This window comes from Thamnophis elegans, chromosome 6 (assembly GCF_009769535.1).
Source record: "Thamnophis elegans isolate rThaEle1 chromosome 6, rThaEle1.pri, whole genome shotgun sequence".
NCBI classification, from domain to species: domain Eukaryota; kingdom Metazoa; phylum Chordata; class Lepidosauria; order Squamata; family Colubridae; genus Thamnophis; species Thamnophis elegans.
Genome location: NC_045546.1, coordinates 18670041 through 18692532, shown reverse-complemented (window position 1 = coordinate 18692532; position 22492 = coordinate 18670041). Strand labels below are relative to the sequence as shown.

The window sequence follows — 22492 nt, the reverse complement described above, 5'->3', positions numbered from 1 at the left end:
CTTTTGGTGGGAAGGTAACAGCATTCTGTGCACTTTTGGCCTTTAGTCATTTCGGTCACATGACCACGGAGACATCTTCGGACAGCGCTGGCTCTTCGGCTTTGAAACAGAGATGAGCCCTGCCCCCTAGAGCCGGGAACGACTAGCACATATGTACAAGGGGAACCTTTACCTTTAATGTAATAACAGGGCTAACCTTAATAGTTTTATTTTAACATTGAAAAGCTTTCTTCAATATATTCTAGATATTGGGAATACAATGTCCACAACTATTAGCTAACTTGGCTGGCTAATTCTGGAAGATGGAGCAACAGAATCAGAGGACATCAAGTTAGGGCAAGACACTCCATAGAACATAAAAACTCTATATACCTGGCTGTTCTCCCAACTCTGTGAATATATGTATTTGCATCTTCTGGACAGTCAACCTGAATGACCCAGTTCACAGCAGGGAAGTCTGTAAAAAAAACCATTTGAAATCCAGTCACATACAAACATTTTCTATGTTAGCAGTATAATTCCATATGAAATTTGCACTCCAGCTCTATTTTACTGGGCACTGTGTTGAAAGAGGCTGCTCACAAAGTACAATTAATCACATTTTCTAGCTACATGTATCTGTCAGATGGAACTAAAATTAATAGAAGCTTCATTTCCTAAATAATGAAAGGGAGCATAATTTTAAACTGGATATGGAGAGGGAAATCATTTGCATTTTACAAATTGAAAAGTAGAACTGGCCATTTATGATTTTAAACCAGCAGTTTGCAATGCATGTATAGCTCAGAAATAATCCATTTTGTATTTCGGCTAACTTTTTAATACAAATAAATTTCTATTGCAGTATTTCTCTTTTAAGGTTTTGTCTAGTCTCTATTCTTCTCCTTCCACTTATTTCCTTTCCTATTATGCTCTCCTCCCCTGCCCCCATCTCTCTCTATATGATAGTTATGCTGGAAGCTGCTGAACTAATATAATAGCCCATTAAACGGAAGACCAGCAATTTTATAAAACCCCACTTTATATCAATCAGATCTTTTACATTCAAAATGCAAGAAAGGCACAAGTATACATTGGAACAGATACAGCTTCAAGGAAGTGCTGAACCAGAGAATGAAAATTTAATTGAAGATTCCCTTATCGATACTTGATCTCTAGCCCCAGATATCAAAGGCATTGTACATATCTTATTTGAATGCCAATTATTTGCCCCAACAAGGACCCAGTATTTAGAATATTTACTTGACTAAAGTACCTATTAGAATCTCAACAACAGGATGTCAATAAATATATAGCCAGCCAGCAGAATTACCAAGTTTATAATTAAAGCTATTCAGCTGAGAGCTCATTATATAGAATAGATTGAGGTCATATATACAATAAAGGTGATGCACTTATCTGAATTTTCTTTGTTCCATATTTTATATTTTATGCCTACCTTTATCCTTCTGTTAGTTTACACTTTGTTGTCTCTTGATATGGCCAATAAACTAATTAACTATACTTGGAATTGGAATTGGAATTTATTCGATTTGTAAGCCGCCCTATTCCCCGAAGGGACTCAGGGCGGCTGAACAAAAGCCAAGGGAAGGGGAACAAATACAAAAAAGTAAGACAAAAACAAAACAACGATACAAACGATTTAAAAAACACAGCAAGCACAGAAAATTCGAGTAGGGGGGGGGGGAACTCAGCCCCAGGCTTGCTGGGACAGCCAGGTCTTAACGGCTGTCCGGAAGGCCTGAAGGGTGGCGAGGGTCCGAATCTCCACGGGGAGCTTGTTCCAAAGTAATAGTTCATAGATCACTAAACAAATCTGATCATCCTGACCAGAGATTATAGAAAGATTATAGAAACTGAAGTCCATTGTCACTTGGGGGATGCATGATTGGAAAAAACCAATAAATACAAATCCTAAACCTATAGAAATGTGGACAAGGTGCTATCTGAATTAGGGAACATGTGGTTCTGTTCTTTCCTAGTCCCTCATATCCCTCCTCTCGCTTGGCTGGCTTCCTGGATTCTGACCTGGATCTTAACTTAACAGGGAAATTAGACTAGTCTCATTCCTGAGCTACAGCAGGAGTTGAAGCAATGGTGATATGACTCTGGAGGAAGTAGCAGGGGGGGAAAACAGGCAATGAAAAGATAAAGACTAGCATCCCAGGTCTGCTGCTGGAGAACATGAATTCCCCACTCAATCTTAGTCTCTTCCTTAAATGATTACATAATTTAACAAATGATTTTCAAGAACTGGGCCAAACCGATTAGGTAACTCCCCTGGATGTGAAGGAATGCAAAACTGTTTACCTAGCCCACGAGCTGCAAGATCCGTAGCGAAAAGAACTGCCGATTTCTTGCGCAAAAAATCGTGGTAAACTTCCATTCTTTTCATCTGCTGCTGTTTCCCATGAAGAGCCAGTATAGGGAGACCCGGACGCAGGCGACAAAATACTCTAAACAAATACTGAACCTAGAAATCAATCATAATTTTAACACTAAATTCTATGAGCAAGACTAGTTGACCGCACATATGTATTACATTGTAGGCTAGCACTGCCTAACCCAGGGGTGTCAAACACACTGCGTCACGGCAGCATCACGTGATATATCAAGACATTTTTTCCCCTTCGCTAAACCGGGCGTGGGCGTGGCCAGCAAGTGACGTATCAGGGCCGCGAGTTTGACAGCCCTGGCCTAACCAGTCTTGGCTGAGGTAGAAAAGCTAAACAGGATCAGACCTGGTTGACAATACCATGGATGAAAAAACCCAGGGCGGTGGGCTAGATTGGGATATTAAAAGATATCCCAAAAGACGACATATAATTGAATGCTTAGGAAGAAGCAGCTTTCTCTAGTACTCTTTAGTACTAGTTTAAAACAGGTGGAAGAGCTACCTTTGTTATCTCAGCTAGCTAGAGGCAAGGATACAAATGTTGCAAATGGAAAACTTAAGAGATTTGCAAAATGGAGGGGGAAAAAATCAGAGGAAAAGGCATGCTAAGGTTTCATGTCTCCCACGAGGGGAAAAAAAACAGAAATATATCCTTTCCTCCTGGAAGTTTCACATCATTTTTATCCTGCAGCAATTTTCGCAAATTTGCCATGGGAGTTAAAACCAAACCACTATCTTTTCTAAAAGTGAATGCTATGGCAAACCCAGGAGCATGATTAGAATTTACCATTCTGAAGTCTCGTGCTCATTTAATTCAATTAATTTACCTGTTTCTGCCCCCGAACATACCTTCTTTCGTCAATTTCACAGCAATTTGCATGGTAATCAATTGCCAGGCCTCTTGTCACCATAATCTTTTCAGTGAGTGACAGATTTATAGCTACATCCAACAGAGTTGATGCTGTTTTAAACAATTTAGATGGGAGTTATTCCCAAAATAGTAGCCCTTTTTTTATAAATGAACCCCACCCTTTGATCTAAAGGCATCTCATTCTTAAGCCAAGTGCTTATTTAAAGCTATACTTACAAGGCATCTAACCAGGAAAAAAATCTTCCTTTCCTCTCAGAAGAATAAAATGTTTGGATGGCAATATTTACTATTATCTGTTTGGTCGATTTATAAACAAAGCATGCATTTCATTGACTGCAACACAAAGATATCTGAAGAAGTCCAGTTGGAGTATTTGCCTCTATCTATACCCCAAATCTCTCTTTGTTGGCTAATTAACTTGATAAATAACTGTTATTGATAAATAATGTGATTGTGTTATATAATCCTGAGAATGCTCTCCAGCCTCAGGATTCATCAGCAAAACAATGTACATGCTTTCATCTGCTTTGCTCGTTTTAGTATTCTAACTTTCTGCTTACAGGTAGTCCTGGACTTATGACCACAATGGAGCCCAAAATTTCCATTGCTAAGAGAGACAGTTGTTAAGTGAGTTTTGCCCCATTTGTTGATCTTCCTTGCTACAGTCGTTAAGTGAATCACTGCATTTGTTAAGTTAGTAACATAACATAGTAGTTAAGTGAATCTGGCTTTCCCATTGACTTTGCTCATCAGAAGGTGATCTCATAACCCCAGACACTGGCAACAGTCATAAATATGAGTCAGTTGCCAAGCGTCTGAATTTTGATAACATGACCATGGGGATAATGATCCTAAGCGTGGAAAACAATTGTAAATCATTTTTTTCAGTGCCATTGTTAACTTTGAACAGTCACTAAACGAAATGTTGTAAGTCAAGGACTACTTTCACTGTAGAATATATTGGTAGACAATTTATGATGCAACACCCTACATGACTGTTATCCATCTGATTTTTATAAATTACTAGCTGTTAACCCGACATTGCATGGGTATTTATTTATCCCAATCCTGTATTAGACAGGAATGACGAGGTCAAGTGGAAACATAAGTGCAGAATGGGCTGTCTTCCCTCCTTCTATAAACATCGCCCCAATTCCTGAAGAGGCGATGGCAAAAGCAACTTCTCCCTGAGCCCTGACTTTGGCAACAATTAAATTAGTTTTTTAAAAAAAATTCCTGTGCCCCCAGAAGCGTACTTTCTAATGTTGGATTTTCCCCCTTACCAGAGGGAACCCACTTGTGGAGTACTGTGAAGCCGTCACCATGGCAACTCTACTGCGCTGTACAATAGAAGCCATTTTAAGGCAGTACAGTAGAAGCCATTTTGAGGCACAACAGGCTGTACCTTAACAGAACACACCCCCCGAGGGGTTTTAGGAGTGTGTTACCAACACGGTATTTTTTTTCCAGAGAATAAGTCATCTGTGTACCAAGTTTGGTTGAAATTGCTCAAGGCATTCCAGAGTTATGCTGGAACACACACACACACACACACACACACACACATACACACAGTCATTTTTATATAGATAGATAATTAACACTTATAAATTGTAGGATATGAGATTATACAATACCTCTTTACAGCTTGCAAAAAATACAATACTCTTCTTATTCAGGTGACTCCTCAGAAAAGAGTATAACATATTGACTTTCTGGTACAGTTCACAAACAATGTAGTTCTGTTCCAAGGTTGCTGGAGTACTAAAAGTACCAGAAAAGGAGAAATAGACAACAGGTAAAAACATCATTGGGGGAGAAACAACTGAAAAACAAACAATATATGTGTCAGGTCTGCAAGCCATCTTTTATATTGGACTTCAGGCCTGCCACACTTTCTACTATTCATTTTCTATTGTGGGAAAATGGGAGGGGGGATTATACGGAGTTGGATGATATGTAGCCATAATAACATTCTTTCTAGAAAGCCAAGGCCATCCTTTCTCTCTCCAGAATTCGATGGGTGGAAATTGCCAGCATGGCAGTGGACGATTGGACCATGTGATGGACTTGTGTGTGTGAGGCAGGATCTTGAACTTTCAACTGGGTGGGAAAACCTGGAAGCTTTAAGATTCAGGTTTTCCCAGATGTGCCAACATGGCTCTCTTAATAAATTGGAACTTTGAGGAATCCTTTGCTTCGGACTCTGATTCACTTTTGGATGCTATATGGAACCCTGACATTATGTTCAAGTAACTGTGTCTCAAAGTATTATTTAAGTAAAACCAGATTCGCAACTTCGTCCAAGCGAGGAGGCATCCTTCATTTTTGCAGGGCATTTGCAAGTGACCATATTATCAAAATTAATGACTAGGGCCAGGACCTATGGCATACATGCCTGAAGTGGCATGCAGAGCCATGTCGCTCAGCATGTGCGGCTACGCCCATTGATCTTCCGGGTTTCTGGCATGAATGATGAGCTCGGCTTCACACATGTGGCAATGTTAGAAACTGGAAGAGCGGCCAACTGATCTTTGCACGAGCATGCACACCAGAACCTGGAAGAGGAACTGCCTGGTGCGCATGCGCAGCAGGTTAGCTCCTCTTCTGGATTGCGTCCCTGATGAACAAGCGCGCTCGCTCGCTTCCTTTTTGGCACTCAGTGCCAAAAAGGTTCTCCATCACTGGACTAGGGCCAAGGTAAAATATAAACGTCACTTTGTTTAGTTACATTTACCATTTAAGTGTAACTGAAATTAAATATAGTTCTTCAAATCATTGATGCCAGGTTATTTTAGGAACCGTCTCTTCCTACTTACATCGACCTATTACATCAAGTCGAGGAGGGTCATGATGCAAGTCCTGTCCAGTACGCAGCTCCATCCAGCAGAAGCCAGATGTTGTACCTTTTCTGCTGTGATTTCCACTCTGAAAAATCATTTCCCCTTAGATAAAGTTAGCCCCATCAACGTTAGCCTTAAAACATGGTTCGTTCATCAACCTTCAGGATCCCAAGTGGAATTTGCAAGGTGGGTATATGATATCGAATGTTCTTCACCCACTATCTTGTTTCTTTTATATTTATGTTTGAGCATTTATGTTTTTTAATGGTTATTACATTTGTATGCCACCCTGATGGGCAGCTATGTAAATTTGCTAAATAAATAAATACAATATAGACATTCAAACTCTCAACCACTTTTCTCCAGTTATGTGTACAAGATATACAGTTGCCATACTAATCCTAGATCATGTTCTTGGACTTTTGGAGGCATATCTGGAACCTTAAAAATTATTTTGCAGAACTACTCCAAATTAATTCTAAGGAGATCATGGGTAAAACGGGGGCTGCAAATTCTCAAAATGATTGTTATAGTAGATCAAAAACAATCCAAAACACTGTATTATCCTGAAGTTCATTTCATTCATTTCATTTTGCTTCTTCTTCTTCTCCATAACTAGCAGATCCAATTTCATCCAAAAGCATTGAATTGGCCCTATCTTCTGAATAAATTGTGTAGGTCAACAACTGTTGTGCAACTGAGAATCCAGGCCAGGATGATGCCTGAGAGCGGAAGGAAAATCATGTAAACTGAAAAATCAGGGAATTTATTTTCCACCTCAAGGAGAACTTCCACCTCAAGTTCTGAGTTGTTTATTTGAACTCCAGGTAACCCTTGCTTAACAACCACAACTGGGACCAGCAACTGGGTTGCTTAGCACCACAGTTGCTAAGCAAAAATAAATAAATAAATCACATGAGCAATGATACTTTACAGTTTTCACTAGGTTTCTGCTTCAAAACGGCAAAGAACCTGAAGCCAAAAAAAGAGGAATAAGTGGCAATTACTGTTCCCTAATCCAGGAGAAGTGCAGAGCAGGAAAATGAAAAGATAACTAGTTCATCCCAGAAATCAGTCCCTCTCCCAGGACAAGCCATAAGGACAGCATTCACAAGACCTGTGGAACTTGAAAAAGCTTGCAAGAAAATTTGCTCAAGTTGTAATCGTAAAAACACATGCATGGAATTCTGCATTATGTTGTAATAATTTTTAATTCAACTACTGGAAGCTATCTAGTAACTAAACATCAGTCACAGACCAGTTGTCTGGTCACCCCCAGACCTTTGAGAAATAGAGATTTAAGAGATCAAATCAAAAATTACTTGAGCTGATCCCAATAGTCACACTGTTAGCCAGATGTGTCTCTCTTAAATCCACTATTTTATACACTTACCGTATTTTTTGGAGTATAAGATGCACCTTTTTTCCTCAAAAGAGGCTGAAAATCTGGGTGCGTCTTATACATTGAATACAGCATTTTTTTGCCTCCCAAAGCCCCGCCCCTTCACCAAAATGGCCATGCCTAGCCTTATGGAGGCTTTCAGACAACTCCTGGGGGCTGGGGAGGGCAGAAATGAGAAAAAAATGGGCCTTTCCTGCCCCCCAGCCCCCAGCAGCCTCCATAAGGCTACGCATGCAATTTTTTTTTACAAAAAACAGCCCGTTTTCGCAAAAAACGGCCTGGTTTTTTGCTCTTTCCCCCACCCCCAGGAGCGCTCTGCAAGCCCCCCCCCCAAGGCTATTCATGCCTTTTATTTGAAAAAAAACTAACCTGTTTTCACAAAAAATGGGTCGCTTGGGGGAGGTTTGCAGAGTGCAAAAATTTCCCCTTTCGGAAAGCTCTTTAATTAGAGTGATTGATGAGAATTACATTGATCAAGTGCTGTGCCAACAGAAACAAAGTCTTAGGTGCTGCAGGTTGTCAGTGATTTCCTTCTCCAGCACATGGATAAATACACCTGGAAACATCTACCTGCCTACCTACTCTTTCTCTCTCCCTACCTATCTACTGTATTTCTCTCTATCCCTTTACCTACCTACCTACTCTCTCTCTCCCTCCCTACCTACCTACCTACTCTCTCTCCCTACCTACCATATTTCTCTCTCTCTCTCCTTCTCTATCCCTCTATCTATCTACCCCTACTTTATTTTTAATTTGCCTTTTCAAAACCTTGTTGCATCTTATACTCCAAAAAAATACCGTACTTTAGCATGCAACTCTCTGCTTCAAGGTCCAAAAGTTATACATTGCAGTGATTTCTTGTACACACGGTTGTTGAAATGATAAGCAAGTATTGAAACAAGGAATTCTACAAACACCCTGTGATTAATCCAGATTAGTTCTTCTTTTCCTGGATGTGCCTATTCCAATTTATTGGCCTGTTTTATTCTAAGCCCAAGACTGGAAACTCTCATACCATACCATGCCACAAGAAGGTTCAGAATAGAGGAAAAACAAGAGATTATCCAAAACACACATATTTCTTTGCAGACTACATAAGCTGAATTCCAACCTGAACTTTGCTTTTTCATGCACCCAGATGTATTCTGGATCCTTCAAGCTCAGCCGAGCAAGGTCCTTCACAGATTTGGTCTGCGTAGCGGAGAAAAGCAGGGTCTGCCGTTTTTTTGGAAGGTTCTCTATAATTGCATTCATGGAATCAGCAAAGCCCATGTCTAGAATTCTATCAGCTTCATCAAGGACTGGAATGAGAAAAGCAAATTGGGGAAAATCAGATTTCAAAAGTTTTAGTACTTAAATGAAAACTGTTGGATGTTTTACATAATGTAGTTGTCAAAGTTCCATGTAATAGCTCCATAGAAAGCAGAACTCCAAGGCAGGCAGATTCCTCAAAGCATAATTTTGTTGGAGATATCATATTGGCACAAACTGGTGAAAACCTACTCTGAAAGTTCCCACGGTTTTCACCTGATTAAAAAGTGAAAAGTTCCCCCTTTCCCCAAACAATCAGTCACATTGTCCAATCAGGGTGCTGGCTGGTTGCCTGGTTACTGTGCTCCTCCTTTCTTTAGACACCTGTTGTAATGTCCTTGGTTCCCACAATAAACTATTTTGCTTTGGCTACAAAAACCCCATATAACTATATCCCACCCACCCCCACCCCACCCCGCTATCTCTTCTTTGCATTGTGGCAACCCTGAAGACTCCAAAATGGCCCCAGCCAGGTTCACTTCAGAGTTGACAGTAGTTAAGTCGGGGGTCCATTACATTTAACCCAAATGTGCTGATGTGGCTGTAGATATCTAATATGTCCCACATGGATATAACACCAGTCTTATGCATATCTCTTGCTGTTCTTAAGTCCATGCAACCACTTGCACAATTCTTTTAATTTAAAAACATTAAGACATTTAAAAGTCTTGTATAGGAAGTTTAAACAAGTATATACTTCCCTTTTCTTCCATTTTAAGTAATATTCTGTGCATGCTGTGAATTGCCCAGAGCAACATATATGCATCAGTTCCATAAGAGGTTTAAGGTTAGAAGGCAGCAGCGTCCCTATTATGACTTCAAGCAAAGCTCTGATTCACACTGAACAGATCCAGGATCAGAGGCTCCCAACAAATATTTTATACTTACTCAGCATTTGAAGATTAGAGGCATGGAAATATGAGGTTTCATCCATGTGTTGTAAAAGACGACCAGGAGTACAAATGAGGATGTTCATATTATGGATTTTGCTTGATTCTTGTTTCAAGTCCTGAAAAAAGCAGGTTGATTGAGAATTTAGGATGTGTAGTTTTGCAAAATGCATTCACACAAAGCCACTTTGAACATGGCACATCAACTCACAAAAAAGATCATATTTTTCTCCAAACATCTTCAATAGCACAGAGCTCAACATCTACACACAAATTATACACATAGACACAAAATTATGAAATAACCTCCAGTCTGTGGTAATTTCTGTGGGCACATCATCTCAATTTGTCCACATACCACTGGCAGAGCACAAACAAATGCGGTATATGTATGTGTATGTATGTATTTGTGTGTGTGTGTGTGTGTGTGTGTATTTATTTATTTATTTATTTATTTATTTATTTATTTATTTATTTATTTATTTATTTATTTGTCGGAAGAAAAATTTTAAAGAAGAAAGTGGTTGTATAGTGATTTAAGAAATCTGAAATGATCCCAGATCAGTGAATTATAATTACGTCAAACTTAATAACTCGCCATGCTGGCCGTGGCTAATGGGAGAAGTTTAGATATATTGTACAAGGTTCCTGCTTTTATTGAGATCTCAATCTACAGATAAGTAGCACATTGCTGGTTGGACAAATTCCTGATTTTAATAATAAATAGATTTTGCAGTGTTCTCTTATGCTGTGGGGAAGTGGGCTTTTTCTGCAGTGGCCCTGCTCTTTGGAATATTTTTATTTATTTGCTTGTTTGTATCATACCTTTATTATTTTTACAAATAATTCAAGGTGAGAACATGTCCAAAACACCTTCCACCTTCTATTTTCCCCACAACAACACTTGGGCTGAGTGACTGGCCCAAAGTTACCCAGTGGTTTTCATAGCTAAAGCAGGACTAGAATTCATAGTCTCCTTGTTTCTAACCTGGTGCTTCTAGCCTTTGCATCCTTTTGACCTTCTAGAAGGGCAACAAAACCTAGCTCTGCCAGCTGGGTTGAGCTTTTGAGGGGGGGATATTTTTATGTTAGAGGCGGCTGGTAGACTAACAGAGAAGTGATCACCGTACCAATCTTGCTTTTTATTGCATTCTGAAATGAATCCTGGAACATAGCCAATACTTTCCTTAACTTATTCAAAAAGAAGGAAAAGCACTGAAAAATTGGATGGGCAGGAAGACTGGAGGAATGTGCCAGATGCAGTACATTGCCAGTAACTAAGTAAAGAAAGACAGCTAATAGGAAGAGTAATTCCTGTCTCAGGCAGAGGGTTGGACTAGAAGACCTCCAAGGTCCTTTCTAGCCCTATATTTCTATGAGTCTATGATCACGTCCTGCCAGTAATGATTGAGGGAGGAAAAGAAACAGATAGAGAGAGATTAAAGGTCAGACTAGCTAGTGGCTGACCTGAAATCATTCTGCAGAACTTTTGTTCAACAGTTTGTTCTAGAATTGGGTAGGGGAGGTTCCTACATACCCTTAACAGGCATCTAAATCCACTGTGCCAACAAATATCCTTTGAATATTCTAACTGCCCCCAAACAATTATTGTTGAAAAGAAGAGCCTACCTTCCCACCAATGATTAGACCTGCGGAAAATTCATGATTCTTCCCGACTTTACGCAGGACTTCAAATGTCTGGTAAGCCAATTCTCTGGTAGGAGATATTATCAAAACACCCAATTCATCCATGGCAGTCCACTGCTGTCGGTATAAAATTTCTAGAGCCTGAAGAGTTAAAATGTATAGTTAGAAAGTCTATCACATGCTCTTCTGGAATACACTTTTTCAATATTAACCTATAACCAGTTACAACATGCCTTTCTAAAGCAAACCTTTGACGCAATAACTCACTTAAAATATCTCCATGGTGAAACTCCCCTTCGCAAGCAACAGGACTCCCGTGATTTCTAAACAGTCCTGCAGCCACAACACTTTGCTGGAGAAAACGAGCTTCAGCACATGTACTATGCATCCATCGATATCGGTTTCTAACCAAGAGTTGTTCAAGACATGCTTCTTGTGCACTAAAACGCTCATCAAATAAAATGGCATCGCTCCTGCAGCTTGACAAGGCAGAAGGTATCATCTGCCCAGTTCAATCTCTTGTTGAAGGAAAATGCACCTGCCTGCCAATTTATTTCATTTGCTTGCTTATCAAAGGGGCTCACAAAAATCTCACAAATAGCTACTCTGGGCAACATTAAATAATTATTATTATTTTTTTTTAATTGACTTATGGTCACAATTTTCATCAGAAGTCATTGCGGTTCGAGTCACCATGTGACCGGACCTTGTTTTATGACTGTTTTTATGACACTCATTAAAGCAAGTCACTGCAGTTAAGCAAATGATGCAACTTCTTAAACAAATCACATGATCATAAGTCAAAATCCATCTTATCCAATGCGCATCTTTTTTTACTGGAAAACAGCAAAAGTCATGCGCCTGGTAGAGGCTGCAACTGGTCATAAATGTAATAGCAATAGCAATAGCAGTAGACTTATATACCGCTTCATAGGCCTTTCAGGCCTCTCTAAGCGGTTTACAGAGAGTCAGCATATTGCCCCCAACAATCTGGGTCCTCATTTTACCCACCTCGGAAGGATGGAAGGCTGAGTCAACCCTTCCATAAGATGGCTGCCAAGCAGATATAATGTCATCACATGACCGAGGTGGTGGGACAGCAGTCATTACTTCGAGGACGGGTGCTAAATAATTTTGTTCAAGCTCACTGTAACTTACACTATATTGCCAAAAGTATTCGCTCACCTGCCTTTACTCGCATATGAACTTACTATAAGTGACATCCCATTCCTAAGCCATAGGGTTCAATATGATGTTGGTCCACCCTTTGCAGCTATAACAGCTTCAACTCTTCTGGGAAGGCTGTCCAAAAGGTTCAGGAGTGTGTTTATGGGAATTTTTGACCATTCTTCCAGAAGCGCATTTGTGAGGTCACACGCTGATGTTGGATGAGTTTACGTGGCCTACCACTTTGTGACTGAGTTGCTGTCGTTCCCAAACACTTCCGCGTTCTTATAATACAGCTGACAGTTGACTGTGGGATATTTAGGAGCGAGGAAATTTCACAAATAGATTTGTTGCACAGGTGGCATCCTATCACAGTTCCAGGCTGGGATTTACTGAGCTCCTGAGTGCAACCCATTCTTTCACAAATGTTTGTAAAAACAGTCTGCATGCCTAGGTATTTGATTTTATACACCTGTGGCCATGGAACTGATTGGAACACCTGATTCTGATTATTTGGATGGGTAAGCAAATACTTTTGGCAATACAGTGTAGCTTATATGATGATATGCAACAAGTATTTCCCTACTTACAGGTACAACGAAAGCCAAAGTTTTGCCTGATCCTGTCTTGGCAGCTCCCAGAACATCTTTACCCTGCAAGGCCAAACCTATGGTCTGCTTCTGGATTTCAGTCACCATGCGATACTGAGCTTCCTGTAAGCCTGATGATACACAGAAGGCAAAACCTCAGTTTCAGAATGCAACAAATAGAACAGTATTCAATTTGAGGACATTTTTATCCTTAAGGAGTCCATTCCTACCTTTCAAAGTTTTCCTGGATATTGGGAAATCAGAAAATCTTGTAACTTCATTTGTATTTATCTGCATTGGAAAAAATATAACAGATCATTAAATTCTAAAATATTAAAGAACCTGACCATTTCTGCAAACTAGCATTATTTATAAGTAAGGTAAAGGTAAAGGGTCCCCTCACACATAGGTGCTAGTCGTTCCTGACTCTAGTGGGCGGTGCTCATCTCCATTTCAAAGTCAAAGAGCCAGCACTGTCCAAAGACGTCTCCGTGCTCATGTGGCCGGCATGTCTAAACACCAAAGGCGCACGGAATGCTGTTACCTTCCCACCAAAGCTGGTCCCTATTTTTCTACTTGCTTTTATATGCTTTCAAACTGCTAGGTTGGTAGAAGGTGGGACAAATAATGGGAGCTCACACTGTTATGCGGCGCTAGGGATTCAAACCGCCGAACTGCCGACCTTTCTCATCGACAAGCTCAGCGTCTTAGCCACTGAGCCTAATAAGTATCCCATTGCAAAAGTGAATATTTTATTCACTTTCCTCTCAGTTTTGTTCTGTAGCACAATTTTTCACGGCTTTTGATGAAATTTCAGCTATAATTTGTGTGCCTCTCCTGTGCCACTATGATCAATGTTCAATACTGGTATAATTTCATTAGATTTATAACACACTTGTGTTTTATTCAAAAGCAAATGTCCAATAGGAGTCCCATAGGACTTTCTTCCAAATAAATCTCTAAAAGATTACAGCCATCTCCACATACTTGCAGTCTGGCGTTTTCTACACAGAAAGTCCTTGACATACAACCATATCGTTTAGTGACTGTTCAAAATTACAATGGCACTGTAAAAAAGTGACTTATGACCGTTTTTCATACTAACAACCATTGCAGCAAAATTTGGACACTTGGTAACTGGTTCATATTTGTGGGGGTTTCAGTGTCCCAGGGTCGTGCGAACCTTTTGTGACCTTCTGTCAAGCAAAACTGATGGGGAAGCCAGATTCACTTAACAATTGTGTTACTAACTTAACAACTGCAGTGATTCACTTAACAACTGTGGCAAGAAAGGTCGTAAACTGGGACTCAACTGTGGTCATAAATCAAAGGCTACCTGTAAAAAAAAAGAGAAATTAGTGGATTCTTATATTTCCACTAGGACTCGAAGTCAACTAGAAAAACCAGGAGCACCATATTTAATGTTTTTTTAAATCACATTTTTAGTTCAAACAGCAAGTTCCTATTATTTCTATTTGCCATACATTTCCCTCAACATGGTGATGCAATTAAATATGTATATTGAAAAGGAATTATAAATACCATCAACATAAAAGGGAGCTTGCTCAGAAGCTGAAATACACCAAGTAAATGAGATGAAGAGTGGGAACTAGAGGAGAGAGGTAAGGGAAAAAGAAGGGATAGGAGAAAGGGCAGGGGGGAGAGGAGGAGAAAAATGAGGAGTAGAAAGGGGAGAGGAGAAGGAGAGGGAAAGGGAACATCAAGAAGGGAAGGATGACAGAAGGAAGAAAGGAGGAAGGGACAGGGAGGAGAGAGGGAGAAGAAAGTGATGGATAATAGCAATAGCAATAGCAATAGCAGTTAGACTTATATACCACTTCATAGGGCTTTCAGCCCTCTCTAAGTGGTTTACAAAGTCAGCCTATTGCCCCCAACAATCCGGGTCCTCATTTTACCCACCTCTGAAGGATGGAAGGCTGAGTCAACCCTGAGCCGGTGAGATTTGAACAGCCGAACTGCCGAACTAGCAGTCAGCTGAAGTAGCCTGCAGTATTGCACTCTAACCACTGCGCCACCTCGGCTCTAAGATACAAATATGGTGTATGGAAAGCAGAAGAGCCAATAATTGTTTTTGGGAGTTGATGGTAAGATGAATTGATGTAAACATTTAATAATACAACGATGTTGGCTATATAATAGTATATGTGTGATTATATGTTATGAAAATGAAAAAATAATAAACTTTATAACAAAAAAAACCATGGTGCTGCAGTTAAGATACTGGCTGTCACTGCAAAAGCTCAGATTCTAGTCTACCCTCAGTCGTAAGAGCTCACTGGATGACTCTGGATCATTCCATCTCTTTTCAGTCCAGCCTCCGTTCAAAACTCAAGAAAGAAAAACCCCAACGCCACTTGATTCTATCATTACTAAGTTTGAAATGATAGAAGTGAAAGCAAGGCAAGATCTGAATAAACAGCGCAAAAGTTACACATTGAAAGTCACCCCAAATCCCCCCCCCCCCAGGGTTCAGCACTAAGAGCCAGTCTATGTCCAGAATGATGTTATGGGAAAGCTCCTCTATAGGTATTTCTCACATCTGGAGTCTCAAGACAATTGGCCTTGATGGAGTATAAACAACTCCACTCAGCAGCATCGTAATTCATGAATGCAAACCTCCCTTCCAATTCTCATGGAACTACTACACACCAGCTTGCTTCCCCAACCCAAATGCCCAAATGCCCTCCCTGTTTCTATGGTAGTCGAGAGCAAGCAAACATCAGAAAACCACGCTGGAGCTCCAGCAGGGGAAATTAGAAGGAAGGTCTATGTGAGCTGCACTGGATTCCTGAATTAAAAGCAGGACACAAATCTAACAAACAAATAACCAGGCTGTCAGGTGTGCCTCACTCAATATCCAAGAAAGAAAACCCCCAACTCCATTTAATTAGAGAAAAGATATTTTTACTGGACATGAAATGAAAACAGCAGCAAAAGTCAAGCAAGATCGGAAGCAAAAAAGCGTGAACTTGCACATATCAAACATTTACCAAACATGAGCCATCAGCATGTGCAGAAGGTGGTGACAACAAAACTCCCTTCTTGAGATATCTCCACTTGCACTTTTCCCCTCCCAAACCATGAGTCCCCCCCCCCACCCTCCCCATTACTATGGCAGCCAATAACCAGCATGCAAAGTAGAGGCTGATGTTATTTTTAAAAAGGCAGTGAGCATCCCAGGAGATATTGGGCTAATCCACGCTTCACCAGCATCTTAATGAAAAGAAGACATGAAAGTGATACACTAATGATGTTACCTAGTTTGGGTACTGCAGGAAAACAATAAAGCATAGAAAACACAAAGGACCCCTCACTTCAACCCTGAGCTATAACTATTCTCCCTTATTGATCTGGTCAGACCAGCAGAAAGAAAAAGAAAGAGAGAAATAGCAACAAGGAAGGGTAGAAAATCACTGACCTTCCACATGGCTTGGGCAGAGAGATAAAAATTGATGGCCAAAGACAACTGGAGCCTATTCAAAAAGCAGTGCTGAACTGGCCATCACACCTACTGATCCTTATTTTTGGATAGATTTTGCTTGCTTGGCTGGATAAGAAAGACAGAATGAGAAACAGGCTTGCCCAATTCTATTGAGAAGAGGTGGGCAACTTATCCTCAGGCCATATGCGACTCTTGGACTCATTTCACAGTCTCCATGCCAAGGACCAGCTGGTTCCTCTGACAAGAGCACTCAGCAGCATGTTGATTTACAATTATTTACAGAAAGGGGAACAAGGTAAGTAAGAAAGAAGAGAATGGACTAATACAATAGCAGAGTTGGAAGAGACCTTGGAGGTCTTCTAGTCCAACCCCCTGCCTAGACAGAAAACCCTATACTGTTTCAGACAAATGGCTATCTAACATCTTCTTAAAGACTTCCAGTGTTGGGGCATTTACAACTTCTGGAGACAAGCTGTTCCACTGATTAATTGGCCTAACTGTCAGGAAATTTCTCCTCAGTGCTTCTCTCCTTGATTAGTTTCCACCCATTGCTTCTTGTTCTACCTTCAGGTGCCTTAGAGAATAGTTTGACTCCCTCTTCTTTGTGGCAAACCCTGAGATATTGGAACACTGCTATCATGTCTCCCCTAGTCCTTCTTTTCATTAAACTAGACATACCCAGTTCCTGCAACCGTTCTTCATATGTTTTAACCTCCAGTCTCCTAATCATCTTTGTTGCTCTTCTCTGAACTCTTTCTAGAGTCTCCACATCTTTTCTAAATCGTGGCGACCAAAACTAAATGCAGTATTCCAAGTGTGGCCTTACCAAGGCCTTATAAAGTGGTATTAGCACCATGTGATCTTGATTCTATCCCTCTGTTTATGCAGCCTAGAACTGTGTTGGCTTTTGTGGCAGCTGCTGCACACTGCTGGCTCATATTTAAATGGTTGTCCACTAGGACTCCAAGATCCCTCTCACAGTTACTACTGTTGAGGAAGGTACCACCTATACTGTACCTGTGCATTTCATTTTTCTTGCCTAAATGTAGAACCTTACTCTTACTCCTCCCCGTAGCATCAGCGCCAACAGAGAAGCTCTGAGAAATAGATTCGGAACAGAAAAAGAGTTGGTCGCTGTTGCTGTATGTGCTAGAAAATCTAAGTTGAATTTCTGATAGCTGTAATTTTTCTCCCATTTCTAAAGCCCTCCTTTTCCCCATTAGGTGCAACCCACTCACTTTAATCAACGTGCAGCTTTCCAAAATGAGATGCAAAAACATAACTGTACTTATGAACAAGGAAAGTAATGCCATCTCCACATATTTCAATCTATTTTTCCCAAATAAGTATCTAGTGTCCAATATTTGTTTGCCTAAATGCAGAAACACAAACTGATTACAGGTGGGCTTCACAGTATCTGTAATATAACCAAATATTTATCTAAATATTTCCACTTCAGATACTGTATAACATACATATAAATTAAGATTCCATGTTATAGGTCTGTGATGGCGAACCAATGGCATGTGTGCCAGAGTTGGCACGCAGAGCCCCCTCTGTGGGCACATGAGCCGTTTCCCAGCTTATCTCCACCACACATGCACACCCGCCTCCCACTGGCCAGCTGGTTTTGGGATCTCTGCCGCACATGCAGGAGACATATGTGCATGCACGGGGGGAGCAGAGGTGTGAAGCGTGCCCCATTTTTGGTTTCAGGAGGCTTAAGGGAGACCTGCTAGGTCCAAAATGGGGTGCAGGGTATGACGTGCATGCGTGGGGAGCAAGGGGAGGCCGCGGGCACGTGGGGGGGGGGCTGTGGGAGCACAGGGCACATTGCATCATGTGTGTGGGCATGCACACGAATGCTGTTGCGCACACATGCGTTGTCGGTACACGAGGAGAAAAAGGTTAGCCATCACTGTTATAAGCTTATCAACTTAAAATATTTTCCTGCTGACTCTAACTTTCATCACACAGCCAGTTAGATTTAATTTTGAAAGCACTTAAAATAATTTTTGCCTTCAAAGAGAAGCTCTGAAGAAAAAAAAAGATCTATTAACATTAAACAAATATGAAATTATGTTCCTCTTGTCCATAGGAGTGAAGTATTGATGCTTTTGGCGGGTGTTAAAAGTTACCTGGAATTTTAAGCTTTATTATTACCTTTTAAGTAAAGGCGACATCAATATTTTAGCATGGCATCCACTTTCGAAGTTCAGGAAACAATGTTTTCCTTTTGGAAAAGCCATTTCTTTGTTTTTTTAAAAAAATTGACCTTTTTATAAACTAAATAACAAGGCCATGGAAGGCCTTGGGAGTTGCAAGTGATAAAGAAACAAGCCAGATGGGAAAGGAGAAGGTGTAATAAGTCTTTTCTCATGTCTCATCAATGTTTTATTGTTGCTTTCTGACATATTACATATACTGAATACATTGCTTGTTTCTGTATCCTACATAAAGATTTGAACACCCACACACACACACACATACACATACACAAATAGTTTTTTCCACTTTTCCTGAAGTACTTGTGGTTCATATTGTTGCAAAGTTAGTGTACTTTTCCCAAATTCCGACACCAGAAGGTTCCTTTTCAGTTCTATGCCAATCTGGGTGCTTGAGTTTTAAAGAAAACAAGAAAAAACACTCCTGAAAATACCATGAAGAGCCAAGAAAATAAACAAGTGGATCATTAAACAAATCAATTCACACTTCTCACTCAAGGCTCAAATTATCCTATTTCAGAAGCATTATTTGAAGGCCCAATTCTCTGGAGAAAACTCTAATGCTGGAAGGAAAGAGAAGAAGAGGACAACCAAAAGCAAAGAGGATGGACTCAGTTACTATGGTGATGAGTGCATTATTGGAAGACCAGGTACAGGACAGATCGTCATGAAGGAAAATCTATGTGGTTGACTTGATCAGAGGTCACCAACCTTTCGGACCTCAGGGACCACTAAATTCATAATTTCAAATCCCAAGGACCACTAATATGATCTGCCTAATGACTTGCTGGATGGGCTTGGCTAGGTGGTCATGTGACTGGGTGGGCGTGGCCAACTCAATGTCACTCATGTCGAGGGGCAGCTCGCCGACCTCGACTCACCCCTCCCCTCCCAGCCACTCTTCTCCTGCCCGCCCAGCCTCTTTAAGGCGCCAACAGGAAGCAGTTGTTGGAGCTAAGTGCCACCCCTAAAGAGTTGGTAAAACAGCTCAGTTCAAATTGGATCTGACCGAGACGGAGGCTCAGCAGAAGCACCACACTGAGGACTACGAGCATAGGCTTTCCAAGCAGAGGGAAGACCTGCGGGAGTGCAAGGCCAGGTACTGGCGCCTGGAGGCTCAGCAGGCTGAGATGGTCAGCCAGTTCCAGGCTATGATGCAGTCCCACTGGAACAAGGCCCTCCAGTTCTTCATCACCAGCAGCGTTTCCCTCCAGCCTTCGCCCAAAGCCCCCCACCAGGAAGCTGAAGCAAGCCCCAAGTCGGAATTTCTGACCCCCTCTGACCCACACAAAAAGACCCAGAAGGGGAGACTCTGCAGCAACACAAACATTCATTGCACATATCCGACCCAGGGCCATTGTTTGAGGACTCCTGATTTAGTGCAACATAAAAAATGCAAATAATTTTTCTGCAGACCACTAAAATTTCCTCTGGCGAGGCACCCCTCAACATGAGTGACATCGAGTTGGTCACGCCCACCACTCACGTAACCACCTAGCCACGCCTATCAGCCAGTCATTAGGCAGATAATATTAGTGGTTAGTGATCCCTGGCCTAGAGCATATATCAGCCTAACTTTTTAAAATTGTGTCATCACCAACTATTGATGCAGAGAATTTGACAGTTTAGCCAATCCCACTGTTAGGACCTACTGACTAGTACGACCACCTAGTTCTCGTACAGAACAGCTGTCATAAATTGATATCTCACTATTATGTCAATACTTCGGCCAACCATAGTATTCCCTTTCCCCCTAAAATCTACGGTTCCACCACAAAACTGCGGTCGACAAAAGCGCGCTCGACGAAAGCGCGTACGTGACGTCATCACAGCGTGACGAAAACATCGTGCTGTGATCAGTAAATGTAAAATTAAAGCGAAAACCTTACCCTAACCCCCCCAAACCTAACCCTAAACCTAACCCTAAACCTAACCCTTAACCTAACCCTAAACCTAACCCTTAACCTAATGCTAAACCTAACGCTAACCCTTAACCGAACGCTAAACGTAACCCTAACGCTTAACGTTACCCTAAACCTAACCCTAACCCTTAACCTAACCCTAAACCTAACCCTTACCTTTATGTGAATCGGCTTGCTTTAATTTTATTTTTATTTCAATTTTTAATTTTTTCCGTTGCGCTGTGATGATGTCACGTACGCGCTTTTGCCGAGCGCGCTTTTGTCGACCGCGGTTTTGACGGGTCACGAAATCTACAAAACCTATCTTTGGTTCTGATGTACTAGTCTTTCCTAAGCAGCAATTTTAGTCTACAATTAAACTGAAATGTATAGTGCTGACAATATATGTGAGATCTACACAAACCAGAAAGAAGCAGCAAAGTTGACTTATCAACATACGAATATACTGTTGCCCAATTGCTCTTGTTTGGTGCCCTTTCACCAGGAGGAATTAAACTTAGAACCTTGATTACTGCTTGTCTAGCATTACATCTGAATCCCCCCCCCCCCGACCTTCATCTCTCCGAATAAAGTAGAGGTATTCTTTAAGGTTCTAATTATTAACCTGCGTCTTCTAGAACAAGAGGCCACGTGTCACATTCCATAAATGGTCATATCTGACTATGACAGGCAAGCCTGTTTAAATGCCTATTTAAGGAATAATTGACAAATCTACAAGCAAAAAACAATGCAATCCCCCTCTCTCCTCAACAATCCCAAGGATGTGCTACATATCCAAAACCTGGATGAGGAACCACTGTTTTCATTAGGTCATTTCAAATCAACCATGGGGGGTGGGGGGACGACCACACCTCTCCAGGTAGGAAGCTACATCATTGCAAATCATTTCCATTTAATATTAAGGCCTAATAAATGGAGCTGGGGGGGGGGAGGCTACAGGAGGCCCTCCCAAGCTCCATTTTTGCTGGCAGAGGTACCCCAGACTGATCCTTTGCTGTTTCCAGGGTGGCCCCGCGGGCCAGATCTAAGCATTCCGCAGGCCAGATCCAGCTCATGGGCCTTGAGTTTGATACCCTTGCCTGAAAGCAACCCTATGCCACCTTACTGTGTGTCACATGGCATGAACTTTCAGTCCAATTTATTAAAATTCTAATCTGACATCTATATAGCTTAAAATAGCATATACAGGTATTCCTTGACTTACAACAGTTCGTTCAATGACTGTTCAAAGTTACATCACCGAAAAAAATGACTTTTCCCCCACTTATCACTGTTGCAGCATCCCCATGGTACATGGCCAAGATTTGGATGCATGGCAAATGGTTCATATTTATGACAGTTGCAGTGTCCTGGGGTCATGGGATCACCTTCTGATGGGTAAAGTCAATGGAGAAGCCAGAGTCATTTAACAATCGTATTATCAATTTAATAACTGCTGTGATTCACTTAACAAATTAGAAAGAAACATGGTAAAATGGAGCAAAACTCACTTCACAAATTTCTCACTTACCAACATAAATTGGCGTCAATTGCGGTCGTAAGTTGAGGACTTCTTGTATAATAATCTTTGTTCCTATTCTCACACACACACAACTGACAACCTGCAAAGTTTATTAGCGCTGAATCCCTTAATTCAGTGGTCCCCAACCTTTTTATCGCCGCGGACCAATCAGCCTTTGATAATTTTACCGTGGCCCGCTGAGCGCATGCAGGGGTGGGGGGGCATTGTTCGCGACGACACATTGATTGTTTATATATCACGTGCA

At 41.1% G+C, this 22492-nt stretch overlaps 1 protein-coding gene across 1 annotated transcript in view; it reads right to left on the bottom strand.

Annotated features, from left to right (window-relative positions):
* The window catches only part of DDX10 (DEAD-box helicase 10), a 177093-nt gene that overhangs the window by 153360 nt on the left and 1241 nt on the right, over positions 1 to 22492 (bottom strand). Inside the window, exons 2-9 of the mRNA XM_032220167.1 lie at positions 13347 to 13407; positions 13117 to 13247; positions 11342 to 11500; positions 9711 to 9831; positions 8623 to 8812; positions 4904 to 5030; positions 2311 to 2473; positions 373 to 457 (exon numbers count right to left, since the gene is read on the bottom strand). Of these exons, the coding sequence (XP_032076058.1) occupies positions 373 to 457; positions 2311 to 2473; positions 4904 to 5030; positions 8623 to 8812; positions 9711 to 9831; positions 11342 to 11500; positions 13117 to 13247; positions 13347 to 13407 (1037 nt within the window). The remainder of the gene's footprint in view (positions 1 to 372; positions 458 to 2310; positions 2474 to 4903; positions 5031 to 8622; positions 8813 to 9710; positions 9832 to 11341; positions 11501 to 13116; positions 13248 to 13346; positions 13408 to 22492) is intronic.